Raw genomic sequence first — 25,870 nt, forward strand, 5'->3', positions numbered from 1 at the left:
TAGGGAGGTGCAGGAAAAGGTGTTTTGTTTCCTTTACAGAAGATCTCGGCGACCACAGGAGGGGCGAGGATCCTGGAGATCTCGAGGTCCGAGACCACCAGAGAGGGTCTGAGCGAGGACACAATGTAGAGGACCTCTGGTGTTCCAGAGGTCGAGAGAGGGAGTGTGGAGCAGGGAAATTATTTTACTGCTATTGTTAAATAATTGTCATCATTACCATTGCATTAATAATATAATCTGGAGTTTATATTGCATTCAGATGTTTAAACAGTGTGTGTCTTTCAGAAAGACTAAGTTGCAGGCTGACAGGAAGTTGCAGGTTTGCAGAGTGTGCCTTTTGCAGAACTGAAACCGAAAGCAGAGTCTAAGTGCAGGTTATTTTGAGGAGCATTTGAGGACGAGACACAGACAGTAGGTGAAGAGGTGACACAAAGAGCATGTGAGGTCAACACACACACACACACACACACATATGAGTTAGATTTATTTAGAGGAGAGATTAGTTATGTCTCGACAAGAAAGAGGAACAATTCACTTTAAGATAACGGAAAGTACCAGCCATGAAAATAGAAGATGATCTTCTAGGTGAAAAGTCATTCTGGTGTTGATCTGATCTATGTATAAAATGTATCTGTGACGCATGAAGGGGCGTCAGTAAATCAAACCCTGATGCTATAAAATATCTGTTCATGCTTTGATTAAGTCGAGGACTACTGGCTGTCTGCGTACAGAGTGTCTTCCCACACGTGTGTTCATTAAAATCATTGTTTGACCAAGAGCTTCTGGACCAAGAGTGGTTTGTACTCTCCCTCCTCAATTTTGAACCTTAACAAAAGTAAAAGCAATAAGAGCAGAGGATGGTATAACATATTAATGTCCTTAAGAAATAAAATTCATGCAGTCCAGTAATGACTGCATGCTCAAGTCATTTAGTTTTAGCTATCTAGACGGTGAAACCAGTCTGTGCATGCTCATCCGTAAGCTCTTTTGGAAAGTATGGAACATTTATAAGCTGATGATCCAGAGCATTCTTGCAGGGGTTATTTTTGTGTCCCTTCTTGTGCACCAAATAAATTCCAAATCACCACTGCAGATTATCACTCCACAGGAGAATATTATAATGTCTTTCTTTTTACCTTGCTTTGAGTATACAGAGTGGCTATGTGCGTCATATTAAGCCAAAGGAAGAGCTGATGGCAAGGACTCTCCACTGAGACTAAAGTCTGGTGGGGGAGCTGTTCATCTTCCCCTGGGGAGATAGAAAAGCAGAAAGAGTTATGTCAATTAGCCAGATACTGCCTCAACAAAAAGCTCCCCCTCCTTTGCACCTCCAGTCTGGCCAGACCCAGCTAATCAAATCAAGACAGGGAGACAAAGGCTGGAAGCACTCTGCGGTTTAAGAAGGAGGCAGACGGGGTGGAAATAAGCTGTGGAATATGTCAGGTATGTCACATTTGGAGTGGCATTTGTTCCACTGGTTTTGCATTTAGTGGGAAAATGGGAGAGGGCTGTGCAAAGTACTTGCACAACAAGAATTAATGATGTTGCAGAGGTGTCACCACCAACTTCTGAACTTATCTTCAAACACGACAGTAACCTGATCAGCGTTTCATCCTGGATTTGGGATTTGTGGCTTTTCCTCCTTTTCTTTTTTGAAGATAATGGCCTGTGGGTCGCTTTGTTGTTCACAGGTCCCTTTCTGATGTCACTTCAAAGCTAAGCTCTGCGCAGTCTGGACTAGATGGGGGTTTTAGCCTGGCTTGACCAGGCACACTTCCAAGCCCCTTTTCATGTTTGACACTCGTCTTTTTTCTCCCCTGACAAGCAATTGCAGCAGAGTGGGAGCCCCCACACACTAATTACAGGTCAGCATGTCACCTAAAAGGGGCTCTCCCTAATTTTTTGTTGTCTTTTAAGCAACCACTGCCTGACATCACAAAGGTGGAGCTGGGTTCCCCAAGCACACCCTTTGGTGAGGATGCAGTACACAAGTAACTGGAATGAATAAACATGAATATGAAGCATATGTACAGTTATTAAGTTATTACAATCATTCTTAGGGCTGGCTAACCTTTACTCTCATTATATGCATTTTGCCCAGGTTTAAAAATCAGTAAAATTAGCGTATATTATTCTTTATTTATTCTAAGCAATTTATGCTGTGCAATTTGTTTTCTTAACTGATAAAACTGACTTGCTATGTGCTAACATCCACATTTACAGTTCAAAATTAAGTGCGTTGAGCTCAAAGTCACCTTATGATAATTTTATGACCTATAATATCACATGATTGGACGTTTTATAAAATAGGTTTTTGTATCCTTCCTTTATCCGTGTGGAAAATACTGCCCGTTACTGCATGTTCAATAACAGTGCAAGAGGAGAAGAAGACCAAAACAGCTGGTGATCCTGAAATAAAACAAAGTGCCCTACATCTCAAACTTTTTGAGCTAGGCTTTTAATACATACGAACGACGCCGTTACTATTTTATCGCGATCTCCCTGCTGCGACTTCCAAATTTAATGCGGCAGAGTTGAGTCTTACACTGGGAGGAATGGAATGAGAGGCGGCCGTGGAAGATACCAAATCAGACCTCTATTAGGGGGGATGCACTATAAGCTCCACGGCAATTCTCCATATTAACAGGCATAAACTGTCCCCGGGCACATTACTGAGTATACTTTTGGGATATTGACATATGTTGCCAATAGTCGTTTGGCTTTATTTTGTTGGGTCATGTAAACAGAAAACCCACATCTGCATCCCGGTTCCCTCCTCTCACTCGTCCCTTCACCGCACATGTATTCCTATGTGGAGCTCCAGCGCGGACAGTGTGGCTCCAGCCGAAGGCGGCCGAACGACTACTCTTCCTAAAAACTTACTGAAGTCTTTCTAAACTGTGGATTTCTTTTTCTTTTTTTCTTTTCGGAAAAAAAAACTCCCTTTGGATTAACCACTTCAAAGGGGAATAACTTGTTTTGTCATTAAAGGTGAGTTTTACATCGCCGGCCAAATGCTTTGAATACCTTTAGCCGTTTTTATGACTTAACGCGGGGGGATTACTAACGGTTAGGACTTTAGCTAGCGGGGCTGTGGCGTCTTTTCTCCGGGTCAAGATGTTCAAATTCGTTGCCGCAAAGTCTGGGCAGATTAGTTGCGTTGCTTCATCAACTGGGATGCTGCCAGGATATTTGACTGGGAATGTTGCCCTGAAATATGAGTATCGTGGACTTAGTCGCTGCTATTTACCTTTACTTACACGACGTGAAGACAGCTTGTTCAGGGTACATAACGAGTTATTTTATTTGCACGTCTTCACCCATCTTCTGTCATCATTACCAGAAACCTGGTCCCATCATTAAGAAGCGGATATCTCGTTTTGGGGGTTGTGTTTTTATCCAGTCCAGTTTAACAGTAAAATGACTAACATCCAGGATTTATTATTGTTGTGTAAATACCGCACACGTGTGGCTGTGGGGACGTAAATGGCAAAAAGTATGCGTGTCCTATTGCAGTCCTATCCCGGTTGTTTGTTGCTTCAAATCCCCCTTTTGTTTTCTTCTAAGCAAATTGCAAAGTTGTTGTCTTAGCGCACAGGAATGCCAGCAATTTCCCCCTCTGTTTAATATTAGACCAAAGGGCAATCAAGACACAAAGGAGAATGGGAATCTATGGATTCTGTTTATGGAAAGGTGTTGCTTATTTAAAGCTAAAAATGTTGCATGGGTCCTTGGTTTATTGTCCATTTTCTGATTTAAATGACCTCATTTCAGAAGAAGCCAAAGCAGAAACGACGCTTTCTCAGCTGGACTGATGTTAACTAATTTGTCATTCGTTTTCTTTGCCAAGCTCTAATAGGGACATTAATGCAATGTAATAAACATTCTTGCACAATGCATAAACATTGCACAGTGATGATTACTGCACTTGTCACGCTGGCTGCCTCTGAAGACACCAGCATAGTCAGGCAAGGGGGATCCCCCTGATAACGTTAGGAAATCTCTCCACTACATATGGCAGCTTATTCAGATACTTTGCTTGGACCATTCCCCAAATACAACCTGCTATCCAGGTCTCTGGTCCAGCTGTAAGGGAGAACGGAAGAAAAACAAGCCATGTTTTTTGATATGGTGACACTATCTTGGCTCAGTGGTGTATAGTGTATATAGAGCAAAGTGAATGGGAGAGGGGGATAGTGCAGGTGCTGTCTGCACGGGAAGAGCAGTGCTGGTGTTAGAAACAAAAAGGAAATGACTGAACAAAGGTGGTTGGTTGGTGTGTGTGGGTGACTCATTCATGCAAGTCTGTAGGAATGTGTGACGGGATGGTCAATAATTTCACAAGGCAATCCCCCCTCTCTAACTGCACTAAAACTTTGTGAGTGTAATGTTTTCTGTTATGTTTTTTGAGCTCCTTCTAAAACTTTTACCCTTAGCTTTACCTTTCTGTTAAAAAACCATAAACAGCACTTGACATTACTTCACTGAATGTTTTACTGATTGTTTTTCTGAAGCTTTCAATGATCTCTGCAGTTTTACACTAAGCATCAGAAGCTCAACTGAATCCTTAGCCTTGGGGCTGGCTTTCTTTGATACTAAATCTCTGCAGTGAGTACAAAATGCCTACATATAGTAACAAAGCTGAAGAGGAAAACTCCTGTGGTGTTCTTTGTAGGTAACTGAAGATAACCCGTTACCTGTATTTTACATAACTCTCAACTTGCAATGCAAATTCTCCTAAAGAAGCATGACATAATGCAATGTGGGGATTATCATACCATTTAGGAAGCGTGTTTTAAAAAGGCTCTTCTCTTTATCTGCCCTTGGTTTTGTTGCTAGAAGATAAGGTGAAACTGTGTTTGAGTTTCAGGACCATGTGATACACATACACAAGAAAGGGTGAAATTACTGTTATTGCCATGAAGTATGAGAAACTTTATCTCTTGCCATCTTGCATGTATTATCTGCACAGTGTCTACAGTGTGAGGGTGTATACACCCTCAAATCTATTTTTCTGTTAGTTATACAGGTGCCCTCGGCTCTCTGCTGCCATCACTATCTAGCCCAGATAGCTGCTCCAGGTAGCTTGTATCTCAGGAAAGGCCAGTTTTAAACTAACCTAATTACCAGAGAAGCTGTTTATGTATCTTTGTAATTCTCACAATTGACTGGTTTTATTGCCTCAAGAGTCATGAACACACTTTGGCTCTGACAGGACAAAAACAGCAAAAATGTTAAGCAAAAACATCAGGGTGGTATACTTTTACCTCAGCTGAAAGGCCTAAGTGTGCTAAGGAGATAGAAGGGGAAAAAATGGGTCAGCTCTTCCTGCATTTGTCTTCCCATGTCCTTCTTCCTTGGATTGTGTTTTTCCTCTGCTAGCTGGGCTCTTTAGTGAAGCTCATGTCTTTTTGAGGAAGTGGACCTGAGAGATTTAACCTGCCGGCATCCCCTGAGGATATTATCGGCTTATTTCTCAATGCAGCTCTTGGTGTTTCCTGAAGGCTGGTTTGTTGGTTTTTGGTAGGACTGATTGTGAGATGAGTTATAGAGACATGGGACCACTGGTGGGTCAGTAACACCGGATAGTGAGAAACTAAAGAAAACCGTTAGGAAAAAGTGTATTTATTTCTCAGCATGCTATGATGTAATTCCAGCTGTAAGTGTTGTATGGGTTTGATGATGGCTGAACACACTGGCCCAATTATCTCTACTTTGTCTTTCCGTTGAGGTCATTTTCATGCTCCAGAGCCCTTCGTAGCTGGCATGCAACCAGGTAATCAGGTTAGAGCTCTTGTTTTCCTTTCTTTTTAAAAAAATAAAAATAAAAAATGGTGTCCAGGAGGTCCGTACAGTTCAAGCATTTTTCCAGAGAAAAAAACAAAACAAAAAAAAGTGTGTTGTGGTTCTCCCCTAGTGTGACAGTGTAAGGAACTGGAAGACAATCCTTGTAGTTGCACACAGGAAACAGATTAGATCACCTGTGCAAACATTTTCATGCAGTTATAATGGAGCACTTTGCTTGAAACAAAACAACCGGTTCTGGTTGGGGTTTTGTTATAATTGCAGCTCATTTTTTAACCCTCTCCTTTAAGGCTATTTGTGCTATTTCAAGCATATGTAATGGTCGGGTTGACGTCTCTGTGGTGAATTGCACTGCGATTGCTAGGTTTGTGAGGTTACTCATGCAGAGTCCAAGATTAAATGCTGGGCGGGGAGGGAAGGGAGCGACTGCTGACTCTGTCTTAACATGTCTGGCAATGCCGGCAGTGTAAGATATGTGTGTGAGCTCTCAGTCCTTCCTCTGAGCCACATGGATGCCAGATGCTATGACTGTTAAAGCAGTTTTTCCATAAAAGTAGCTGAGCTTAAGGTGTTCACTGAGAACTCCCTGAATCTTTTCTCTTGGAGCTTTCTGTTACTACTTTTTGTTGTAGAGAAAGAAAGAAAAGTGGCATATTCAAACGGTGAGGGATGTGATCATTCTGAATCAATTTACAGATTACAAAAATATATTTAGTTTAAGCTAGGGGAAAAAGGCAAAACACAAGGAAACCTGGACATTCTTTTAACTTTAAGCATATTAATTTCCTTTATAAGATGAAAGAGAAGGTTTTGTATTGTGTGCTTTCACATGTTGCCACTTTGCAAACCTAGCCAACTCTAATCCAGTATATTTAAATTCAAAGGACCTGAAAATATATCGCATACTGGTATTGATGCAGAAAGATTTAACCTTGGCAACAACAATAGAATGATGACACAGGACTTATGAATTATAAATCCAGAGTCAGCAACGAGAGGTGATGGGTATCTTTGTGATTATTAAATTTTGTAAGCTAAAAATATAAATTAAATAGTTAATGTTATTAAATATTAACTGTTAACTGTTTTATTATATGAAATATGTTGTTTTTACTGCTGGTTTGTAGGATGCAATGTGCTACAACTTCCAAAGGTGGCAGTTATGCAACTTTTAACAGAGCTGAAGTAAAAGAAGATACTACATACCAGGTGTTGGACCAGTAAAGTGTGTGTGCGTGTGACACTTTGAAATGAGATGCCATTGAATAAACAGGAGAAACATGCAGAGCCAAAGGCAACAAACAGCCTATTGTGGAACTGCTTGGAAAAAATAAAACAGAAATGTGCTAACCCGTGCCAGGTTAAGCAATTACATCCTAAGTCTGACATAAATATGCACAGGCATTTGAGAGCAGTTTGAGAAGGGGTGCGTACTCCAGCCTAAATTTTAGATGCAAAATGATTTTAAAATTAAAATCCTAAAAATATATGTATATATCACCATTGAAAATTCACCACCCCAGTGAATTCAAGTAATGGCTCCTATATACTGAAACTGCATTTTACTGGTTGAGTGGTAGTTTACCCTGAGGGCACCTATTCCTTGACTTTTCTCTGTGAATTATGTAACAGCAATACAGTGCTGTCCTGTATTCAGGTCTGACATTCAGCAATTACTGAACATGAGAATAGTCGAAGAGGACACCTAAAAATTTAGAGGTCACGTGATCATATCTTTTTTTTTTTTTTTTATGATCCATCTACTGGCATGGAGGGACAAAATATTTTCTAGAGCTGGGGCTGGATTTGTCTGCATTGTGAATACTTGCCTCGATTTTCATCAGACATTTCATCAACCTTTAATAAATCACCAAAATTAGGTTTTGGTTCTCAGAGCTAGTTTTGCTCAGAGCCAAAAGGTAGTTTATACTCTGCAAGCTGGGTGGTAGGAGACAAGGAATTCTGACAGTCTACACACAATATCTGCTAGATGTTTTTGTGGGCAAGGGCTCAAGAGAAAATAGTGCACTGCAGCATTTCAGCCAGTGCATTGTAGGTCTGACTGGCTCACTAGCCCTAGCATTGGAAAACTGTCTGTGTGTGTCTCTCATAGACAGGTGGGTGTAGCCACCGTCATGTTTCCCCATTGGTTTGTTAAGTCCTGCTCCCATTGGTTTGTTAAGTCCTGTTGTTACCCTACCAGGTGGGCAGGCAAGATGGACAACCAAATTTGTGAATGCAAAAACTCGAGGATGAAGCGACGTAGGAGTTTCAAAACGATACCATAGGTGTATCTACTAAAAATTCAAGTTCACATCTCAGGTCAAGCTTTCTGAAAATCTCGTGAATGCAATAACTCAAGAAGGAAGTCATCTCATCTGAAATTGATAGCATAGATTTATCTACAAAAATTCTCAGAAGAGCGTGAATCTCAGTGATGTTGACCTCAAGGTTAGAGGTCAGAGATAATTTTTTCTGAAAGTTTTATGAATGCGATAACTTGAGAACAAGTTGACATAGGATTTTGAAATTCATACCATGGACAGTGAGTGGTACCACTGGCCACCACCAGCGGTTTTTTTATTTTTATTTTATTTTATTCTTCTTCTCATTTAGTCCATCAGCAAGTTAAACAGAAGAGATGGGAAGTCTTAGTCGGCAGGTTAATGCCATCCTGTGACTAATATGATTTAGAGTTACTTGTCAGCTCAGCAACATTTCCTATTAGCTGCATAAACTGATCTTTTGGCAGGGAACTGTGAGGGGAAAAAGGATCAGCTCCTACTCGAATTAAGTCATTGGAGCCATTTATAAAAATTGTGCCCTTTAAATATTTCAGCCAGGGCACCATCTGAAGCCCATGAAACATGTCTGTATAATATAAGGATTTGTCTTGTGTTTTTGTTCCTCACACATACCCCATTGTGGAGAATTTTTTGCTCTGACTAAAGTTCAATCCCAAGAAAAGAAATGTCGAGGATAGCATATTATGACCTTATGGTGCTTCAGTTTCTTAAAATTGAGGATTTTAGTTAATATTTGTGAAGTTCTTCTGAGTTATTGCAGTTTAAACGTTTTATGGTTCTTTTACAAATAAATAAATTACCTGTCAAAGGTGTCATTCGTAGATGTTTTGTTTTGTTTCACAACAGTCTGAAACCCAGGGATGCTTAGTTCACTGTCATATTGGACAAAGAATAGCACATCATTTGTATTTGTTATATTTTCTGGGAATCTCTCTTAAAAGTAGCACCAAAAAGTTTTCACAGTAACTAGAAAGTAGGGCTGCACGATTAATCGTTAGAAAATCTCGATCTCGATTCATACTTATGTGCGATCTCATTTCCAAATGACAACGATAAAAAAATTTTTTAAAAAAAAAGACGACAACGATTGTACCGCATTTTGATCCGGGACGTAACCTGCATGAAAACAAGCGCTCACTCTTCCTGCTCAACAAATGACAAGGGCGGAGCCTTATACCACGTGATACAGACGCTGTGCCGTGTGATGCTAAAATTGGCAGGGAAAAAACAACGGAGAACACGTCAGGGATGACGAGAAAGTGACTGGAGAAAATCCGTCCCGGTCAACCACCCAAGCATCAATAACGGGAACCTTATACAGCGCTTCCCTATACACGTCGAACTCCCGCAGGCACAAAGAAATTACGGAGGCTATTACTTATCACCTGACCAAAGATATGGCTCCCATCAACACTGTGCAAAACGAGGGATTTAGGAAAATGATCAACACCCTAGACAAACGCTACACAGTGCCGTCCCGCAACTATTTTTCTAGTGTTGCACTGCAGTGTTGAGCAACGGTGGAGACGGAATTTCAAGCAGTACAACATTTTGCGGCAACCACAAAACGTGAGACACTTGTTGTTTTTATGTTTATTTATTGTTTTTATTTTCAGTCTCAACTGTTACGAAGTTGATGTGCAGTTAATAAGTGCAATAAATATTTATACTGGAAAAGAAAATCGTGAGAGAATCGTGATCTCAATTCTAAGCCAAAAAATCGTGATTCTCATTTTATGCAAAATCGTGCAGCCCTACTAGAAAGTATGAAAATCTTAGTTCACTTGGCTTGACAGTTTTTTTTTTTGGTTAGCTCCACATGAGGGATTACAGTGCACGTGTGCCACTCCAGGTTTTCAGATGCTGTCAGAGGATTGTGGCGGTGCTGCTCGTTGTGTGCATCGGGAATCAAAGGCCACCATTGTTGGAATGAGAAGCAGATGTTCGTGAGGAATTCTCCTGACTACAGCAGTTTTTTTTCTTTTTTTCATGCCAAAGCTCTGAGCGCTGCCTTGTTCCAGCTCCCTCCCGCCTGCTCTCTCGTTCTTTGTTGTGTATATATATCCACTCTTCTTCTCTCCGTTTTCTTTAACTTTGACATATGCTGTACCTGAAGCTACACTTAAATCAGCACGGCACAGCCGCCTTCAGTGAGTGTGTTCTTCCTTTTCCAAGTAGAGGAAGTTTTCTTCTTCTTGTGTTCCTGGAGCTTTGTAAGACTTGGAAGTGTCCACTCCTCTAATGTCAATGGAGGGAAAGAATGAGAAAGTAAGAGCTGCATTCTTGACAGAAGGACTTGCTCTGTATCTCAGTGTGGGATTCGGTGTCATGCCTGGTCCTGCCACGTTGACAGGATCCCTGTTTTAGACTTAAAGGCAGGAGGAAGCGCAGTTGGCCGTTTTGTGTGCGGGTGTTGGCTTAGTTGGACTTGAGCATTGCATCACACTTTGCAATCCAGTAGAAGGGGATTGAAAGCAGCATCCGATTCATTATCCAGCACTCTCTTTCCAGTAGGCCCCTACACACACACACACACACACACACACACACACACACACACACACACACACACACACACACACACACACACACACACACACACACACACACACACACACACACACACACACACACACTTATCCATTAATGTGACGCCATCTGAATGATTTATGTCTAATGCAGCACCCTGATCACATTTCCATAAAACTTAGCATGGCGCTCTTACAAGACGTGATGTATCCCCTTGAACACACCACAGAGCTTAATCTACCTCAGCTTAGATTCAGTAAGTACTGTGCACGTATGGAGAAAAGAAAATAGCTGTCTTCATGACTGTTTAGGGGTGGGGGAAAAAAATCGATACTGTGTAGTATCGTGATATTTTGTTTGCTAATAATGTATCGATACAGGGACAGCAGAAATCGATATTTTGTTACAAAAATGGTTTTTGTGCTCAGAGCATGTTGATCCTTTTTCTGAGCAAGAATCCTGACATTCCTTCACTGTCCAAATGTGTTTAACTTGTTTTTGGCAGCTGGCAGCAATAAATATGACAGTTTACTTATTTTAATTTAAGACATGTTTTATTTTAATTAAGTTTAAAACTTTTTTATTTAATGCAAAATTATGTTTTGTTTTGATTTACTTTCAAATTCTTCAGTTGCTGAATGGGCTGCATAGTTTTTATAAATTGCATAGTTCAGAATAGCTATAATTGTACCAGATGGTTGCATTCATTAAGTTGGACTAGACTGTGATACAAACCGTTCAGTTTGTCAACAATAAAGCTGACTGAAATGAGAGACTGAGTGTGAGACTTTGATATTAGATAAAATGAATATTGATAAAGTTTACCTTTATGTACAGAATCTGAATATCGCAAAATATTTTTAAAAATTGCAATAATATTGTATCGTGCGTTAAGTATTGTGATAATATCGTATCGTGGGATGTATGGTGATTCCCACCTCTATGACTGTTGTGTGGTTATATATGATTAAAGCCTTGAGGAACAATTTAGCAAATTGATAAATCCAGTAAATTTATGTATTGCATATATGAAAAGGACCAGTGCGTTGTCATGGTGGACAAGTCTGAAGTTATGTGTCACATGTACACCAGACATGACACAATAGCCCCAATCCCATCAGTAATGGCAAAATGCAGTCATGTCTGCATTACCGCTGTCTTTGATATTAGAGGCATTTGCTTTCACCATTCAAAAATGTAAAAGTGTAATGAATGGGTAGTATGAAAGATGTGACATTTGTTTTTTTCCTACCCCTGCTTTCCATCATCACTCACTGCACAACATGTCATATGGAGCCACCCTGAGGAGCTGCTTGATTTTTGCACCTTAACCAAAACATTTAAATACAAGACAGAGCTATGCTGAGTGCAGCTGCCATATGGATACTGCAAGACCTGTGGTTGGTCAACCAGTGAAGCTTGTTCTGTTACTAACCTTTCAATATCACTGATAATTAATATGTAATTCCTCTGCAAACCTTCTGGTCTCAGCAGCTGTTTATTTTCTGTGTCACAAACTGAATGATTATGTGCCATTTGACTTATTACTTTAAACTTCCCACTAGGGGTGGGCGATATAAACGATATACAATATAAACGATATAAATTTGGCCAACGATAGAGATTTTGACTATACCGCTCTACCGCGATAGCGCATGATGATGATGTCATCAAGAGATGAAGCACTTTTCAAATATAATAAAGTAATACTTTGACAATCCATCAAGCAGTGTGGCTTACCAAAGTTGTACTAAAACATTTTTTAACAGATTTCTGCACGCCAAAATCGGTTCAAGGTCAGTAAGCACAACCAGAATTCATACATAAGGCACACTCTCAATTTTTGAGAAAATTAAAGGATTTTAAGTGTGCCTTACAGTGTTGGTCAAGTTACTTGAAAAAGGTAATCAGTAACTATTACTGATTACTTCCCCCAAAAAGTAATCCCGTTACTTTACTGATTACTTATTTTCAAAAGTAATTAATTACTTAGTTACTTTTTAAAAACCCTATTTACAACCTGAATAGGTGATAAAGTGATAGATCTTTCAGCCCAATTCTTTTTCTGCATAATCCATCATACAAAATGTAATCAAATGGAAAAGTCTTTTTTTAAACTTGTTTTATCAGTTTTAATCTTTTAACTTAATGCATCAAGCAAAAATTAAATTATATACACCATTCTCTGACTGGAAGAAATTAGTTTAACATTTAAACCTATTTTCTGCACATTCCAGCGCATAAAATAACATATTTTTTGTGTTTACACTCAGTCTTTCAAATAGATGCAAGTAAAACACAGCAGAAAATAAATAAAATAAGAGTGGGTATAAAAGAGTATAAAATAGGAGTGGGGTAGGCGGAGGTTTTCCCTGGTGCAGGTGTGCTGCAAGTCAGTTGAAGAATCCGCGAGTCTCTGTGAATTTCCCATTACGTCGTTGCGCACTCGGTGCTTGTTTAGGGGTTTTTTTCGCTGTAAAAAGAAGTTTTCTTCCCATGCACAACAGACGCAAATGTTTTTGTCACTTTTTATGGAATCAAACTCAAAATAAGGTCAGTACTTCCATGCTTTAAACGCTGCACGCTCATACTCTTCTCCTGCACTCGATATATTATCCATTGTTGATCTGCACACAGCTGTTGTCACAAATATCGCACTCGCTTATGTCATTGTCATGAGACATTCTCGCTAAAAAAAAAAAAAAAAAATCACGGTTTTAGTAACGCAGTGTTCCTACGGGAAAGTAACGGTAATCTAATTACCGTTTTTGCAATAGTAATCCCTTTACTCGTTACTTGAAAAAAGTAATCTGGTGCCTTATAGTGTGGAAAAGAATATATCGCGATATATATCGTTACTGCATGTGCTTCAAATTATACCGTGATATGGATTTTAGGCCATATCGCCCTGCCCTACTTCCCACATAACTTATATTTGCCGCTTACTGTATAAAGCCTTTGAGACATACAGCACAAGTGTGTTTTCATTGGCGTTTGTCTGTCTCCAGCAACATAAGGTGAAAATCAACCAGTCTTATCTCATGAAACTAAGTGGAGAGGTGAGGCACGGAGAGAGGAAGGAGTCATTCAGATTTTATGTGGATCTCAATTACTTTCTTTATTATGAAATGGAACATTGGTGTGAATGAGGGACTATGCTTTTCAAATGTTTTTGTAGTTAAGCATGCTTCTAGTATTACAGTACTGCTATGATTGGGAGAATTCTGAAGCTAACCTGTAATGTAAATTAAAACCTCCTGTATTTTTTATGTATGTACACATGCCTTGGCTTTATTTTCCATGCACTGCCATTCTGGCTAAGCACGGTATTGTCTGTAAACATTGTGTCTGTCCTGGGTCACTTGCATGACTCGTGCTCCAACGAGGAAACAATGATAGAGAGTAGTAATCCAGTTAGATTGGTCTAATGTCTAATTAACCCTGCTGCCTTCCCACTGCTCAGCTGCCCTGTAGTAACACCTGACATATGGTCATTGCAAGAGTCCAGGAACATACCCAGTGTGAGTGTGTGTCCTTATGAATGTTCTTACTGTAAATTTTGTCTCTAATTCTGTCTGCCCGTACACACACGTGTGTGCAGTGCAGTTGCAGGTTTAGTCAAGGTCAGCAGCAACGCAGGGACCTGCCCCAGTCATGGCTCATCAGCTGACTTTGCTGAGTGGCTGGTTGCCTGCTACACTGCACACCCAATGACCAGCTTTAATGAGAACTGATGCTATATGTCAACAGTATGTGTATTTATGGGCGATTTACCCACAATGCCCCTTGTCTATGCAGGAACAAAGCAGTGTTATATGTCGACAGCAGGCGTACAAATGGTCGGTGACTTTGCTGCAGAAGTGCAGTCCTACAGTTAAGGATGTTGTTTATTGGTATGAGTTCAATAATTTCAGGGTTGTTTTCAGTAGTGCTTGCTTTGTTAAAGCTGGAATTTACAGATTTAAGACTGATTTTTTTTCCCCACTTAGTTTTTATAAGTGGTACTAAAATGCTGTATGGGGAGCTCATACTGCAGTGTTTATGGCATGCAGGTAGGGCTGCCACGATTTGTCGACTAGTCACGATTACGTCGACTATCAAAATCGTCGACGACTGATTTAATAGTCGACGTGTCGTTTGAAGCTTTGGAAGATCGCAAAAGACGCAGGAATAATAGCAGGATTTAAGAGTGTAATAACGGACTGAAACAGAAGATGGCAGCACTGCATGTACAAGGATTCCAGCTGCCGTTAAACCCCGAAGAAGTAGCTGTGTCCCAGAATTCATAGCGCGGCCCAGCTTAGTTTCCAACAATGGCGGTAGCTAGTTAGTTTTAATATTACTCTTATTATTCTTTCTGGGTCACAAAATAAACGTTTAACATATTTTCAGGCGAGAATGTAGCTGTGTAAACCTCAAATATCGGCTCAGTTTTCGGAGACGTCTGTTACCCACTAGCTCGATAGCTAGCCGGGGGCTAGGTCACTATCGCCGTGAGAACACCGGACTCCCGGCAAATTGTTTTCAAACCCACCGCCGTCTTTCGCGACTCAGGTTAAATATATATGAGTCACTTAGATAAATTAAAAATGTTGTTGTTTGGCCTTTTTTTTTTATTTTTTTTATTTAGTATTTTATTTGTTCCTGAGTAAATCGGTTTGGCTGAGATTAAAGTTATAGTTTTTACACAGCTGAATAAACGTCAAGCAGACAGCTGATTATCAGAAGTGTGAGATGCTGGAGAATATACCCCGGTGTCCTGTTATATTTTAGATAGCAAGGAGTTTATTAAACTTTACCGAAACAATCTGCAAATTTCATTAAAATTGAATAAACTGTCATCTTGTCTTTATTTTTAGTTAGCACCTTAAAAGCTTAAAGCTGTAAGCTAATGATAGTTATATAAGCTGTAGTTTTACGTCCAGTGGATGATGATCTGATTAGTCGACTAATCGCAAAAATAATCGGTGACTAGTCGACTATCAAAATAATCGTTTGTGGCAGCCCTACATGCAGGTACTGCTTACTGAATCTTTAAGCTGAACTACCTGTCAGTGAATCTTGTATTATTTAACTGCATCCTTTTAAATGCTAATAGTTTCTCACATGGTAATGTGATCCTCTCTGTTACCCATCCTGCCTGTTTTTAATGACAACATGCCTTCAAGGTGAGTGACTTTAAACAGGAAGAAGTGATAATCTTTACTGATTGTTCTTAAACTTTCTTTGGTCTGGTCTGAGACTTTTCATACCCTCTGAAGGTCTCACACATCCTTAGGTGTAATTCAAGCTGTGAGCAGCTAGTAGCTCACAGCTTGAAGCTGTTAAAGCTGTTGGTGTGCCTATTGTGTGAGAGACTGCTATTTATAGTACTTAGTAAGAAACTAGGGAACACACTGCTGTTCAAAAAGAGTATCAGAACTGTTTTCATATGACCTGACTTCAGGTTCATACACAGAATAAAGTTACAGTTGGCCTTTCATATGAAAATACTGCTGAAAATTAAAATGAGAGGGTTCAGGAATATTTTTATTTCCTGTTCAGCATCTTCAGACTTTAATTCTAGGAAACTGAGTAAGAAGGCATGGAGCAGACACTGCCACAGTCTGACTCTTGCACTTGGATTCCAGCAGACGGTGAAAAATTCAAGAAAGTCAGACAGCCAAAAGCTTTTAACAGAACTGAATGAGTTGACAAAAGTAATGCCAGGAGGGAAATGTGGAGCTGGTTGGCTCACAATCAGACACCCAGTCAGCATCCAGTGCCCTGTGTAGGTTTTTATAGACAGCTGTTCAAGCTGCAGTTTGTTACATTTGTCAAAGATGAGAATAGCAGCTAGATTGAGTTGTTTTTTTTTTTTTTAAAGAAAGGTGGTGACATAAACTGAAATTGGATAGGAGTGCGAGTGGCTTAGTCAGTATCTCCTTAACCCAGCATTACATGTCATCAGTTCCTCTCCAGACCCACCTCCACAGCTTCCATTTATCATTTATCGTCATTTATAGTCTTCTGAAATGGTGTCACATATACATGGAAATGAACAGGAGTGCTTCCCCTCCTTATTTGTCTTATATTTCTCATTCCTGTCAGACTTTATTAGTACAGTTTTGCTCTTTTTAAATAATAATTTAGATCTTCAGACAAATTTAGATTTATTTATTTATTTTAAATGTCAGCCATGCCTCCTCCGCACATTGCAGAGCACATCTTTATAGTTCATACATTTGCATAAATCAGACTGTACTAACATCAAGTGCTTTGTTCTCTATCATGTGTCTTCACAGTGGCTGACTGCAGCTCGGGTCCCCATGCCCTGTCTTGTGAGCACTGCTTGGCCCGCTGAGCCCATAGGTGCGTCTATACCGGGCTACAGCTGAAGCAGGTCTGGTCGGTGGTGGAGGTGGGTCCTCGGAGGGCCTGATAGCAGGCGAAGAGGCCTGTCCCGTTTCAGCCACACGAAGATGAACAAACTGAACTTCCACAACAACAAAACCATGCAGGACCGCCGCTGTGTCTGTGTCTTTTTGCCCAATGATGACACACTGAATGTCATAGTTAATGTGAGTAGATGCATAAAAACTTTTTAAGGTAAAGAAATACTTATGAGTGAAATAATGTAGTGTACTTCAAATGCTTTAATTGACAAACAGGCAGCTTTATTTTCTAGATTAGATTTAGAAACATAAACAAAGATGATGCACATCTTTTATATACAGTCTGTGGGCGAGACTGTAGAAAGAAAGTCAATGACCAAGCTGCTCGGCTTTGTCTGAAGGTTCAACTATTTAGCGCTTTACCTCTCAGAGTACTATAGGTCATTGATTGTGCCAGGTGTTTTTTAGGTGAGCTACCTTTTGTTTTCTTATCTCGGAAAACAGGTGTTTGTTTTGTAGGTTCCTGATTGAAAGCTGCCTGGTTCGTTTTTCAGAGGTAGACATAACCGCATCTAAATGAAAAGCTTTAAAGCCCTTTAGGAGCAGGCATGAAGTCAAAATCATCTCTACTGTTACACATCATGTTGAGTTTACAATAAGTTTTAAAGAGCTGTTTGCTGATTGAGTTATACATTTACACTCAATGAGGAGCTATCAGCCAAGCAGCTGATTGATCTCAGTGCTTTCCATGCTATCTAAGCAAGGAAAAACAAGGTAGTTCTCTCCAAAAACAATAACTGTTACAGGATCTTTTTTTTTTTTTTTCCTTCAAAGAAATGTCTCTGGCCTGGTCAGTAGATCTTTCCGCGATCCAATGTGTTCTTTTGCAGACTGGATAATAATAAATAATAATGGATTGCATTTATATAGCGCTTTTCTAGAGCGTTTTACAATTCCACTATTCATTCACTCTCACATTCACACACTGGTGGAGGCAAACCACAGTTGTAGCCACAGCTGCCGTGGGGCAGACTGACAGAAACGAGGCTGCCATATCGTGCCATCGGCCCCTCTGGCCAACACCAGATAGCTAGATAGAATAGCTCTGTTTACATTCTTATTTCACCACTGGTGAAACTGCCTTATGAAAATGACAATAAATCAAGTTATACAAGCTCGGAGAGCATGTTAAGTCTGCTTGGTAGTACAGGCTTAGTAAAAACCAGTTGGTGCTACTGGCCACTGGCTTAAGGTTGGGATTAGGTTTAACTGTAAGTGTCAAAGTAAATAAGGTTTTTGAACTAAACCTAAAAGCACACAGGCTGAGAAGTTTTGATTTCATTGCAAATTCTAGTCAATATTTCAGAAAGTTCATGAATCTCTTCAAGTTAAAAGATCCAGAATTTAATTTCAATCTACAATCACCCATCTGCTTATAGTTTCCTGTGTTTGGTGGCTAACACCATGGTACCACAACATGTTTAAGCTTGCACAAGATGTCATAGGATGATAAACATGCATGCAGAGTGCTGCTCATGCATGCCCCAGGTCTTTGTAGTGGTTCATAACAGTGCAGAATAAATACAACACATTGCCGATCACTAATAATTGTCCTGACATCTCCTCCCCAGGTGAAGAGTTTGTGCCAGGAACTTTTGGTCCAGGTGTGTGACCTCCTCAGGCTGAAGGACTGTCATCTGTTTGGGCTCAGTGTTATTCAGAGTAAGACTACTTTTCATTTAGGGGTATGGGTAGAGCTGGGCGATATGAGATTTTTTCATATCAGGCGATAACGATATCTATCACGATATAAGCCAAATAACTATATTTGTAAGATTTAAATGTGCCGTTGCTCACAAGTAAAATGTGAAATAATCAGCAGCTTGTTTTTATTTTATATATTTATTTCCCATAATAAGTTCAACAGGGTAGATGTACTTAAGGAACATGAGACTTTTTCAGATAAATAAAGACAAATATTGCAAACTACACAAAAGGCAGCCGCTAAAGCGTTTAAGTTTCAAAATAGAACAAACAAAACAGACTACTAAATTGTCAGTTCCACTTAGAAACAAAATATTAATTCTAAAAATGAATCTTAGTTTGTTTTACAGAAGAACAGACAAAATTGACTAACTTTTGTCAATATCAAATAAACTGAGAACTAAAAGGAAATTCTCAATCTCTCCTTGTTGTATAGCTTAGCTTTTCAAACAGTTTTAACAGTTACTTTAGTCTGACAAAAGCCGAATGACGAATTAGCGCTTCCAGTCAGAGATTGAGCATGCACCGGTTTATTGTATTTCCAGACTTGCTTTCGGCACAATTTATAGTGCGCGCTACTCTGTTTTTTGTCAGACTTGAAATAGCCAAAATACCTTCACACTACGGAACTTCTATGGCTCTTCCGTTTGACAATCTCTTCGACATTGGAACCATCATCTGTTTTCTCTTCGGTCACGCTCGGTTGATTTTTCTCTAGTCGGCGCACTCATTTCCTCCATTACCCGGGCGGTACGGTGGCTGGCTGCTTCCCAAACAAATACACATGTGCGGCTTGGCACTTGTGCTTTACGTAACAAGTCACGTGACGTGACGCTGCGGCTGTGATTGGTTCGGCTCTGCGCTACTTAATTTGGATTGGCTGTTTTTTTTGTTTGTTTTTTTTTTAAAGAGGACAAGAGCGGCGAGGTCTATCGCGATAGTTTAATTTTTCTATCGAGAAAAAGTTATATCGCAATACATATCGTTATCGTTCTATCGCCCAGCTCTAGGTGTGTGTATGTATGTATGTATATATATATATTTTTCTGTTTTGTTGTGTGCAGCTCAAAGTTGATCTCATCAGTCAGAATGATTATTCTTAGGGTCTTTATACAAATAGTACTTTTGATCATGAAGTATGCTTGTCATCAGGAGCCACATAAAACCAGTGTAACCAGACAGATACTTTCCTTAGTACTAAAAGTAGCATCTCTCACATATCTGTCATGGCGGTTGCCCAGGAACCAGGGCCTCCTGATCCTGACTGCCTCCCATTGTGTGGCAAAGTTAAAGTTGTTTTTACAGTGATGGGGCTCAGCGAGGGTCGTCCTATTGGAATGAGTCACTGTGTCTGTTTTATGGTGTGGCAGACAGCAGATGACAGTTGTAGGCAGCTGCATAGGGAAAGTAAATTGCAAAAGGCGGTGTTTTCAGACAGCTGCCCGCCAGATGAGCCAATGGCGGCACAGCAGGTCAGTTGAGCTGGAGCCAAAGGGTCTGATTGTAGGACATTCCTGAAGTGCTTGTCTGAACAGCGTGAAATGCCCAAGGCAAACAGAGGCCACCCACTCCCTGTGTGTCACCCACTGTCCCCCTGACAAGACGATCTTCACCAGTTTTAGATAATATCTGTGGTTTAAAATAATAAAATTTGTGAATGTTTTCAGCAATAGGGAAAAGATTTCTGTGGTTCTAGCGTCTGAAATGTTAGTTCCTAATTATGAGTTTTCAGAAAATATTTAGGCCATCCAGATATTTTTACTGTATGTTTGTAAATGTGCCAAACTGTAATTTAAGTATTCACACGGTGTGCCAGAAATGGCATCCTTCTCTATTTATATTGCCGTTATAGGCCACAAAATTACGTTTTACAGGTCAGTTCACACACACACACACACACACACACACACACACACACACACACACACACACACACACACACACACACACACACACACACTTAAAAAAAAACAGTTTCCCACTAACCCCTGCTTCATTTCCACTTCTACTAATGTGCAACCACAAAAATACATCTGCAGATTATCCTTGGTAATAGGAATATTGTTTCTGGAAACAGATATTGCCTTTGGGTATTTCAGATATATTTTTTGGATTCTTCAAGTGCCACAAACCAAACATAAATTGGCTCAATAGCAATAGAATGGCGGCAGAAGTCTTAGCTGTGGAGATCTCAAATTGTCACCAAGTAAAACCAGCATTTTCTTGGAAAATGTTTGAAATCTAACAGTGTGGAAATAAAGAATTTTAATGGATCTTTGTATTCTGGTGATTATAATAATGTGCTGCTGCTTAATGTGCTGACTTTATAAGTGCAAGTCATGTAAACGAACACTCAAGTTCCAGGTATATTTATAATGTTGATAAAAATAGGTGCTGGCATCCTGTCATAGAGGCTCTGCTCCTGCTCTTTATGTGGCTTTTAGCTTTTCAGCTGGTTTTAATTGTATAGAAGCCCAGAGTTGTCAGATCAGCAGGCTGCAGCTTATGAAGGGTGTCACTTTAGGAAAAGATTAAGACATGACAGCGTGATTTAAAGAGAATGAGAGGGAGGCTCAGAGTACAAAGGGAAGCTCAGAGGCTGTCTAATGTGACTGCTCTGAGGCAGTCTTTGAACTGGGCTCATTCAGTGGTGATTTTTCTGAGCAACACACACAAAGGCATATATGTATGTATCCAGGTGTGCACACACCGATGACACAGACAGTGAGTTCCTGGGCTAAAGCAGTTTCTCTCCCATTGCAGATAATGAGCACATCTATATGGAGCTGGATCAGAAATTGTCCAAGTACTGTCCCAAAGAATGGAAGAGAGAAGCAAGCAAGGTAAGAAAAGTTTTGCTGGGCTCCCAAATTTTAGTAGAAATTGGAAGAAGACAGTAAGATGTAAATCAAAAAGGATTTACCAAGAGTATTCTACCTGGACTTACATGATTTATACAATTAAAATTCCTTGTCAGATGGGTATAATTTACCATCTACTTGCTTACCTTCTAAAAACCGTGGTCATATTTGCATACAGTTCTGCTCAAAGCCCTGACCTTTTTTGGATCCAGAGGAGCTATATGCCTAACATACAAGTTCAAATCTGTAGGTATGGACATTAGGCTATGTTCACACTGCTGGTCTTGATGCTCAATTCCGATTTTTTGATCAAATCCGATTTTTTTGTCTGCTTGTTCACACTACAAATAAAATGCGACAGCAAACGCGCTCTAGTGTGAACCCTCAAAGCGGCCTGCATGCGCAAAAGAAGACGTCACACACAACGCGCTCTGTTTAGACCCAGAGCAAACCATATTGTTTGACTGATGGCCCTTAATATAAAGACTTCGGACTTTACTTTTCCCAATTTTTGCTTTAAGTCATTTTGTTATTTTTACATAATAATGTAAATAACCCAATAATTATCCTTATTGCTGTTTTAGAGGAGCAGTGCTTCAAAGGATAGTTGCAGATTTCTGTCAGCATCTGCAGATTATACAGTACAAATAAAATGTTCTCGTTTCTCCAACGTTGTCTTCCCAACAGTTTCACTGACATCTACACTGGATGGCCAGGAAGCGTTCGCGATGTCTTCTCGGGCGCTGATAATTGGCGTCTGTCTTGTGTCAGTGGCGTAAAAGACGGATTTAATGCGACATGACCGTTCAAGCAGCAGTCGCTTTCAAAAACATCGGATATGTATCGGATTCAGGACCACATACGAAAGTGACCCAGGTCGGATTTGTAAATATCGGATTTGTGCCGTTCACACTGTCATAGCATGATCAGATATGGGTCGCATAGGGTAAAAAAATAAATAAATAAATAAATCTGATTTGATGCGCTTTCGCCTGCAGTGTGAACAGAGCCTTAGATTGACTTTATCTTGTAATTGTCTGACCAAGCCTGTGAATAGAGAGGTTAACAGGGTAGATGCCTGGAAAATTCACAGGTGGGGAAATCCTTAACCAAAATCAAATGGATTATTTTCAGTAGATACAAAGCATCTGATGCAAAGAGTTTCCTTTTATCTCCTCCATATGTGAAAGAGCAACTCTGCACGGTATCAGGATTATATCCCAATTCCCCTTACATTATCTAGAGCTCATGTGTAAAATTGGCTCACCAAAGTCCTTCTCTGGATTTAGACAGTATTAATGTCTTTGCCCTGTTCATTGCAGAGTAACTGTGATGTTAAGTTCAGGGCTGTTGGGATCAGTCTGCTGTAAGACTCCTTGTTCGAGGCTGAAGATAGAAGAGTTCTTTATCAGTCTACTGGCTTTTCTTGACAGTTGTCATGTTTCAGAATGAATTTGGATCACATGCCTGTCGGTGGTATTGCTCTAAACATATAAAGTGCTTAAAACATTTGCACAGTACTGCATGCACCTGGAGATTTGTGCAGAATCTCTGGCTGTAACACCAGATGCAGCTGTGTGCACTGGCAATAGTGTCTGTACATCCAAGATGGTACCACACCTGGAAACCTCAGTCTAACGATTAGACTTCAGGGAGTTGCTGTGTTAGGTTGTCAAACTAGCCAGGCTAGCTGTTTAATGCCAGTGTTAATGCCAAGTTGGTCAACATCTTGGCATGAGACGTGGTAATGAGCTTCCCTTCTCACTTCCAAGTATTACAAAAACTTAGTAATTACTTAAGTAATTACCTGTTGCTCCTTTACTATAGAGTTGATCCAGTTCATTTTTGTAGATTGATTATAATCGGTCAGTGATGCTGGTTGTAGTATATAAACACATTTTTCCACATGTGGCTTTTGCAGGGCATTGATCAGTTTGGGCCTCCAATGATCATTCACTTCAGAGCTCAGTATTATGTTGAGAATGGACGATTGATCAGGTCAGTAAAGCCTCTTGCTTGTTTATTTGCATGCTGAGTCAAGTAATATGTGTGAATAATGAGGATATTTGTATAGACTCACAAAGATTATTCCGTTTAGCCCCAGTTATCCTTAAAGCTGGCTGAATCTGCTCTTTCTGCCCTGCAGCGATCGGGTGGCCAGGTACTACTACTACTGGCACCTTAGGAAACAGGTGCTTCTCTCTCAGTGTATCCAAAGGGAGGAGGCCTACTTCCTCTTGGCAGCCTTCGCCCTGCAGGCTGACCTCGGCAATTTCAAACGAAACAAGCACTTTGGGAAATACTTTGAACCTGAAGCGTACTTCCCCCCATGGGTGAGTCTGTCTAACATGTACTGCATTTGGAACGTACTGTATGTCAAACCTAAGTTATGATTTAAGATAAATGACTATTATCCTGCACACTCACAGGCTGTTCTGAATTTATCACTGATAGTTAGTTGCCTTAGTATCACATACAGAAGTTGAAGTATAGTCTCTCTTACTTAAATGGATATCATTTGATTATTTTAAAATATTACTTTCATTACATATGAATGTTTTAGCTTTTGTTTGACTTCTGTGGTTCTAAGACCATATTTCTTATGCATTAGGTGATACTATGTTATGTGAGGAGTTATGTGTTTTGACTGGCAACATCCTAATTTAATTGCCATCTGGTGGAAAGCTTTGGCATATGCATAAAAATCTTAGAAGTGATGTTAGAAGTTGGAAACAAGCTGTCAGATGTGGATAGCCTGCCGGAAATAAGACTGAAAGAAGAACACAAACTGCTGTATCACTAGCTGAGAAGCTACAGGTACAGTGGGCATTATGTTAAAATGAGATTTTAGGCTGTCAAGCAGTGTTCCTGGCCTGCAGGGTGTAGAATATGTTTTAGCACCTTTCATTAGTCATGCTGACCAAACACTTAGCAACAGCTCCATAGCCTAGCATGGAAAATAATGAGAACTGGAACACTTCGGTTTATTTTTGTGCCAGAAAGTAGCACACGCACTTTTTAAAAAAACAAAATCTTTCGAAGCACGTAAGACGTGTCTATTCTGGCATCACTGCCTCCCCAACCACTACTACCATCCCTCTGAATATGGCAGCCACACCCATCTGATTGCCCCCACTTCCCGTCATTAGCCTCCTACCTCCTTATCACTACTCGGAGCCAGCAGTGACAGGAAATTGTTGGAAATGAACAGCGTACGCTCCCCTCTGTAAATCTTGCCCAGATTTAGGTGCTTAGAAAGCTTACTAAATCTTCAAAAAGGGGCTCACAAAGCTTAGCGCGTGTGTTTCCGGTTGCTGCCTCTGGCTCTCTCTCAGTCTCTTTAGGTTGACATCTGTTTGCCCTGCGGCAGGCAGCTTCATCACCCTCATCAACCTAAGCCGCCAGTCGGTTGTAATAACTCAGCACAACTTCAGGGCAGCCAAGCCTGACGACTATCCCCCTCTCTCCCTCTCCTTACTCAGGTGATAGCCAAGCGTGGCCGTGAGTACATTCTGAGGCATATCCCAAACATGCACAAAGACCAGTTTGCTCTCACGGCTTCAGAGGCACACCTCAAGTATATCAAGGAGTGCGCCCAGCTTGATGATGTCACAGTCCACTACTACAGACTCTATAAGGTGAAAAATGCCTCTAATCAATCTAGTTTCTGACCAAGATAGTGATATGTTGTATGTTATATTGCTATGTCATGGCTAGGCAAAGATTATATGCATGGACTGCTGGTTTGATTTCAGCCTTTTCTCCTTAATTTCCTCCTCTTATCGTGTAACTTAATATTTTCAACAGGACAAGAAAGAAGTCGAAGCATCTCTTACATTGGGCCTGACTTTACGTGGTATTCAAATATTCCAGGTATTGTTCCTTAATTAGAAATCAACATAGCTACTTTTTTTGTATTCTTGTATACATACAGTTAGGCTTTAACACAAAATAACATAACCAGACAAAATCATATCCAGAAATAATAAATATTTTTTTATTTTGTTTAATTTATGAAACCAAGTAATCCAAAAATATTGAACTTTATTAGTGTAATTTCTTTTCAGATTTCAGGTGGTTTTGCCTTCAGTGCCTTTCATAAGGTTTCATGCTTTACATTAACTTAATATGACTCATGTATGCTATCATCATGAATCGCACCTGGAAACCACTTGGTGACCATCTGGCAACCAGAGGCAGCAAGGAAAAAAGGTTTATTCCCTGACTGGTT

General features: G+C 40.1%; 1 protein-coding gene across 3 annotated transcripts in view; it reads left to right on the forward strand.

Annotated features, from left to right (window-relative positions):
* The first annotated feature begins 1,421 nt into the window (after positions 1–1,421).
* Positions 1,422–25,870, forward strand: part of frmd6 (FERM domain containing 6) — a 33,002-nt gene continuing 8,553 nt past the window's right edge. The window contains exons 1-8 of one of the 3 annotated variants that reach the window (XM_080871563.1): positions 1,422–1,443; positions 16,925–17,200; positions 18,646–18,736; positions 21,542–21,621; positions 23,561–23,637; positions 23,786–23,972; positions 25,122–25,277; positions 25,447–25,512. In XM_080871563.1, coding sequence (XP_080727689.1) covers positions 17,102–17,200; positions 18,646–18,736; positions 21,542–21,621; positions 23,561–23,637; positions 23,786–23,972; positions 25,122–25,277; positions 25,447–25,512 — 756 coding nt within the window. In that variant the 5' untranslated portion in view covers positions 1,422–1,443; positions 16,925–17,101. Of the gene's footprint in view, positions 1,444–2,801; positions 2,992–16,924; positions 17,201–18,645; positions 18,737–21,541; positions 21,622–22,343; positions 22,516–23,560; positions 23,638–23,785; positions 23,973–25,121; positions 25,278–25,446; positions 25,513–25,870 lie in introns of those variants that run through there. The other 2 variants (XM_080871562.1, XM_080871564.1) reach the window with 2 other exon arrangements.

This window comes from Rhamphochromis sp. 'chilingali', assembly GCF_963969265.1.
Source record: "Rhamphochromis sp. 'chilingali' genome assembly, chromosome: 21".
NCBI classification, from domain to species: Eukaryota; Metazoa; Chordata; class Actinopteri; order Cichliformes; family Cichlidae; genus Rhamphochromis; species Rhamphochromis sp. 'chilingali'.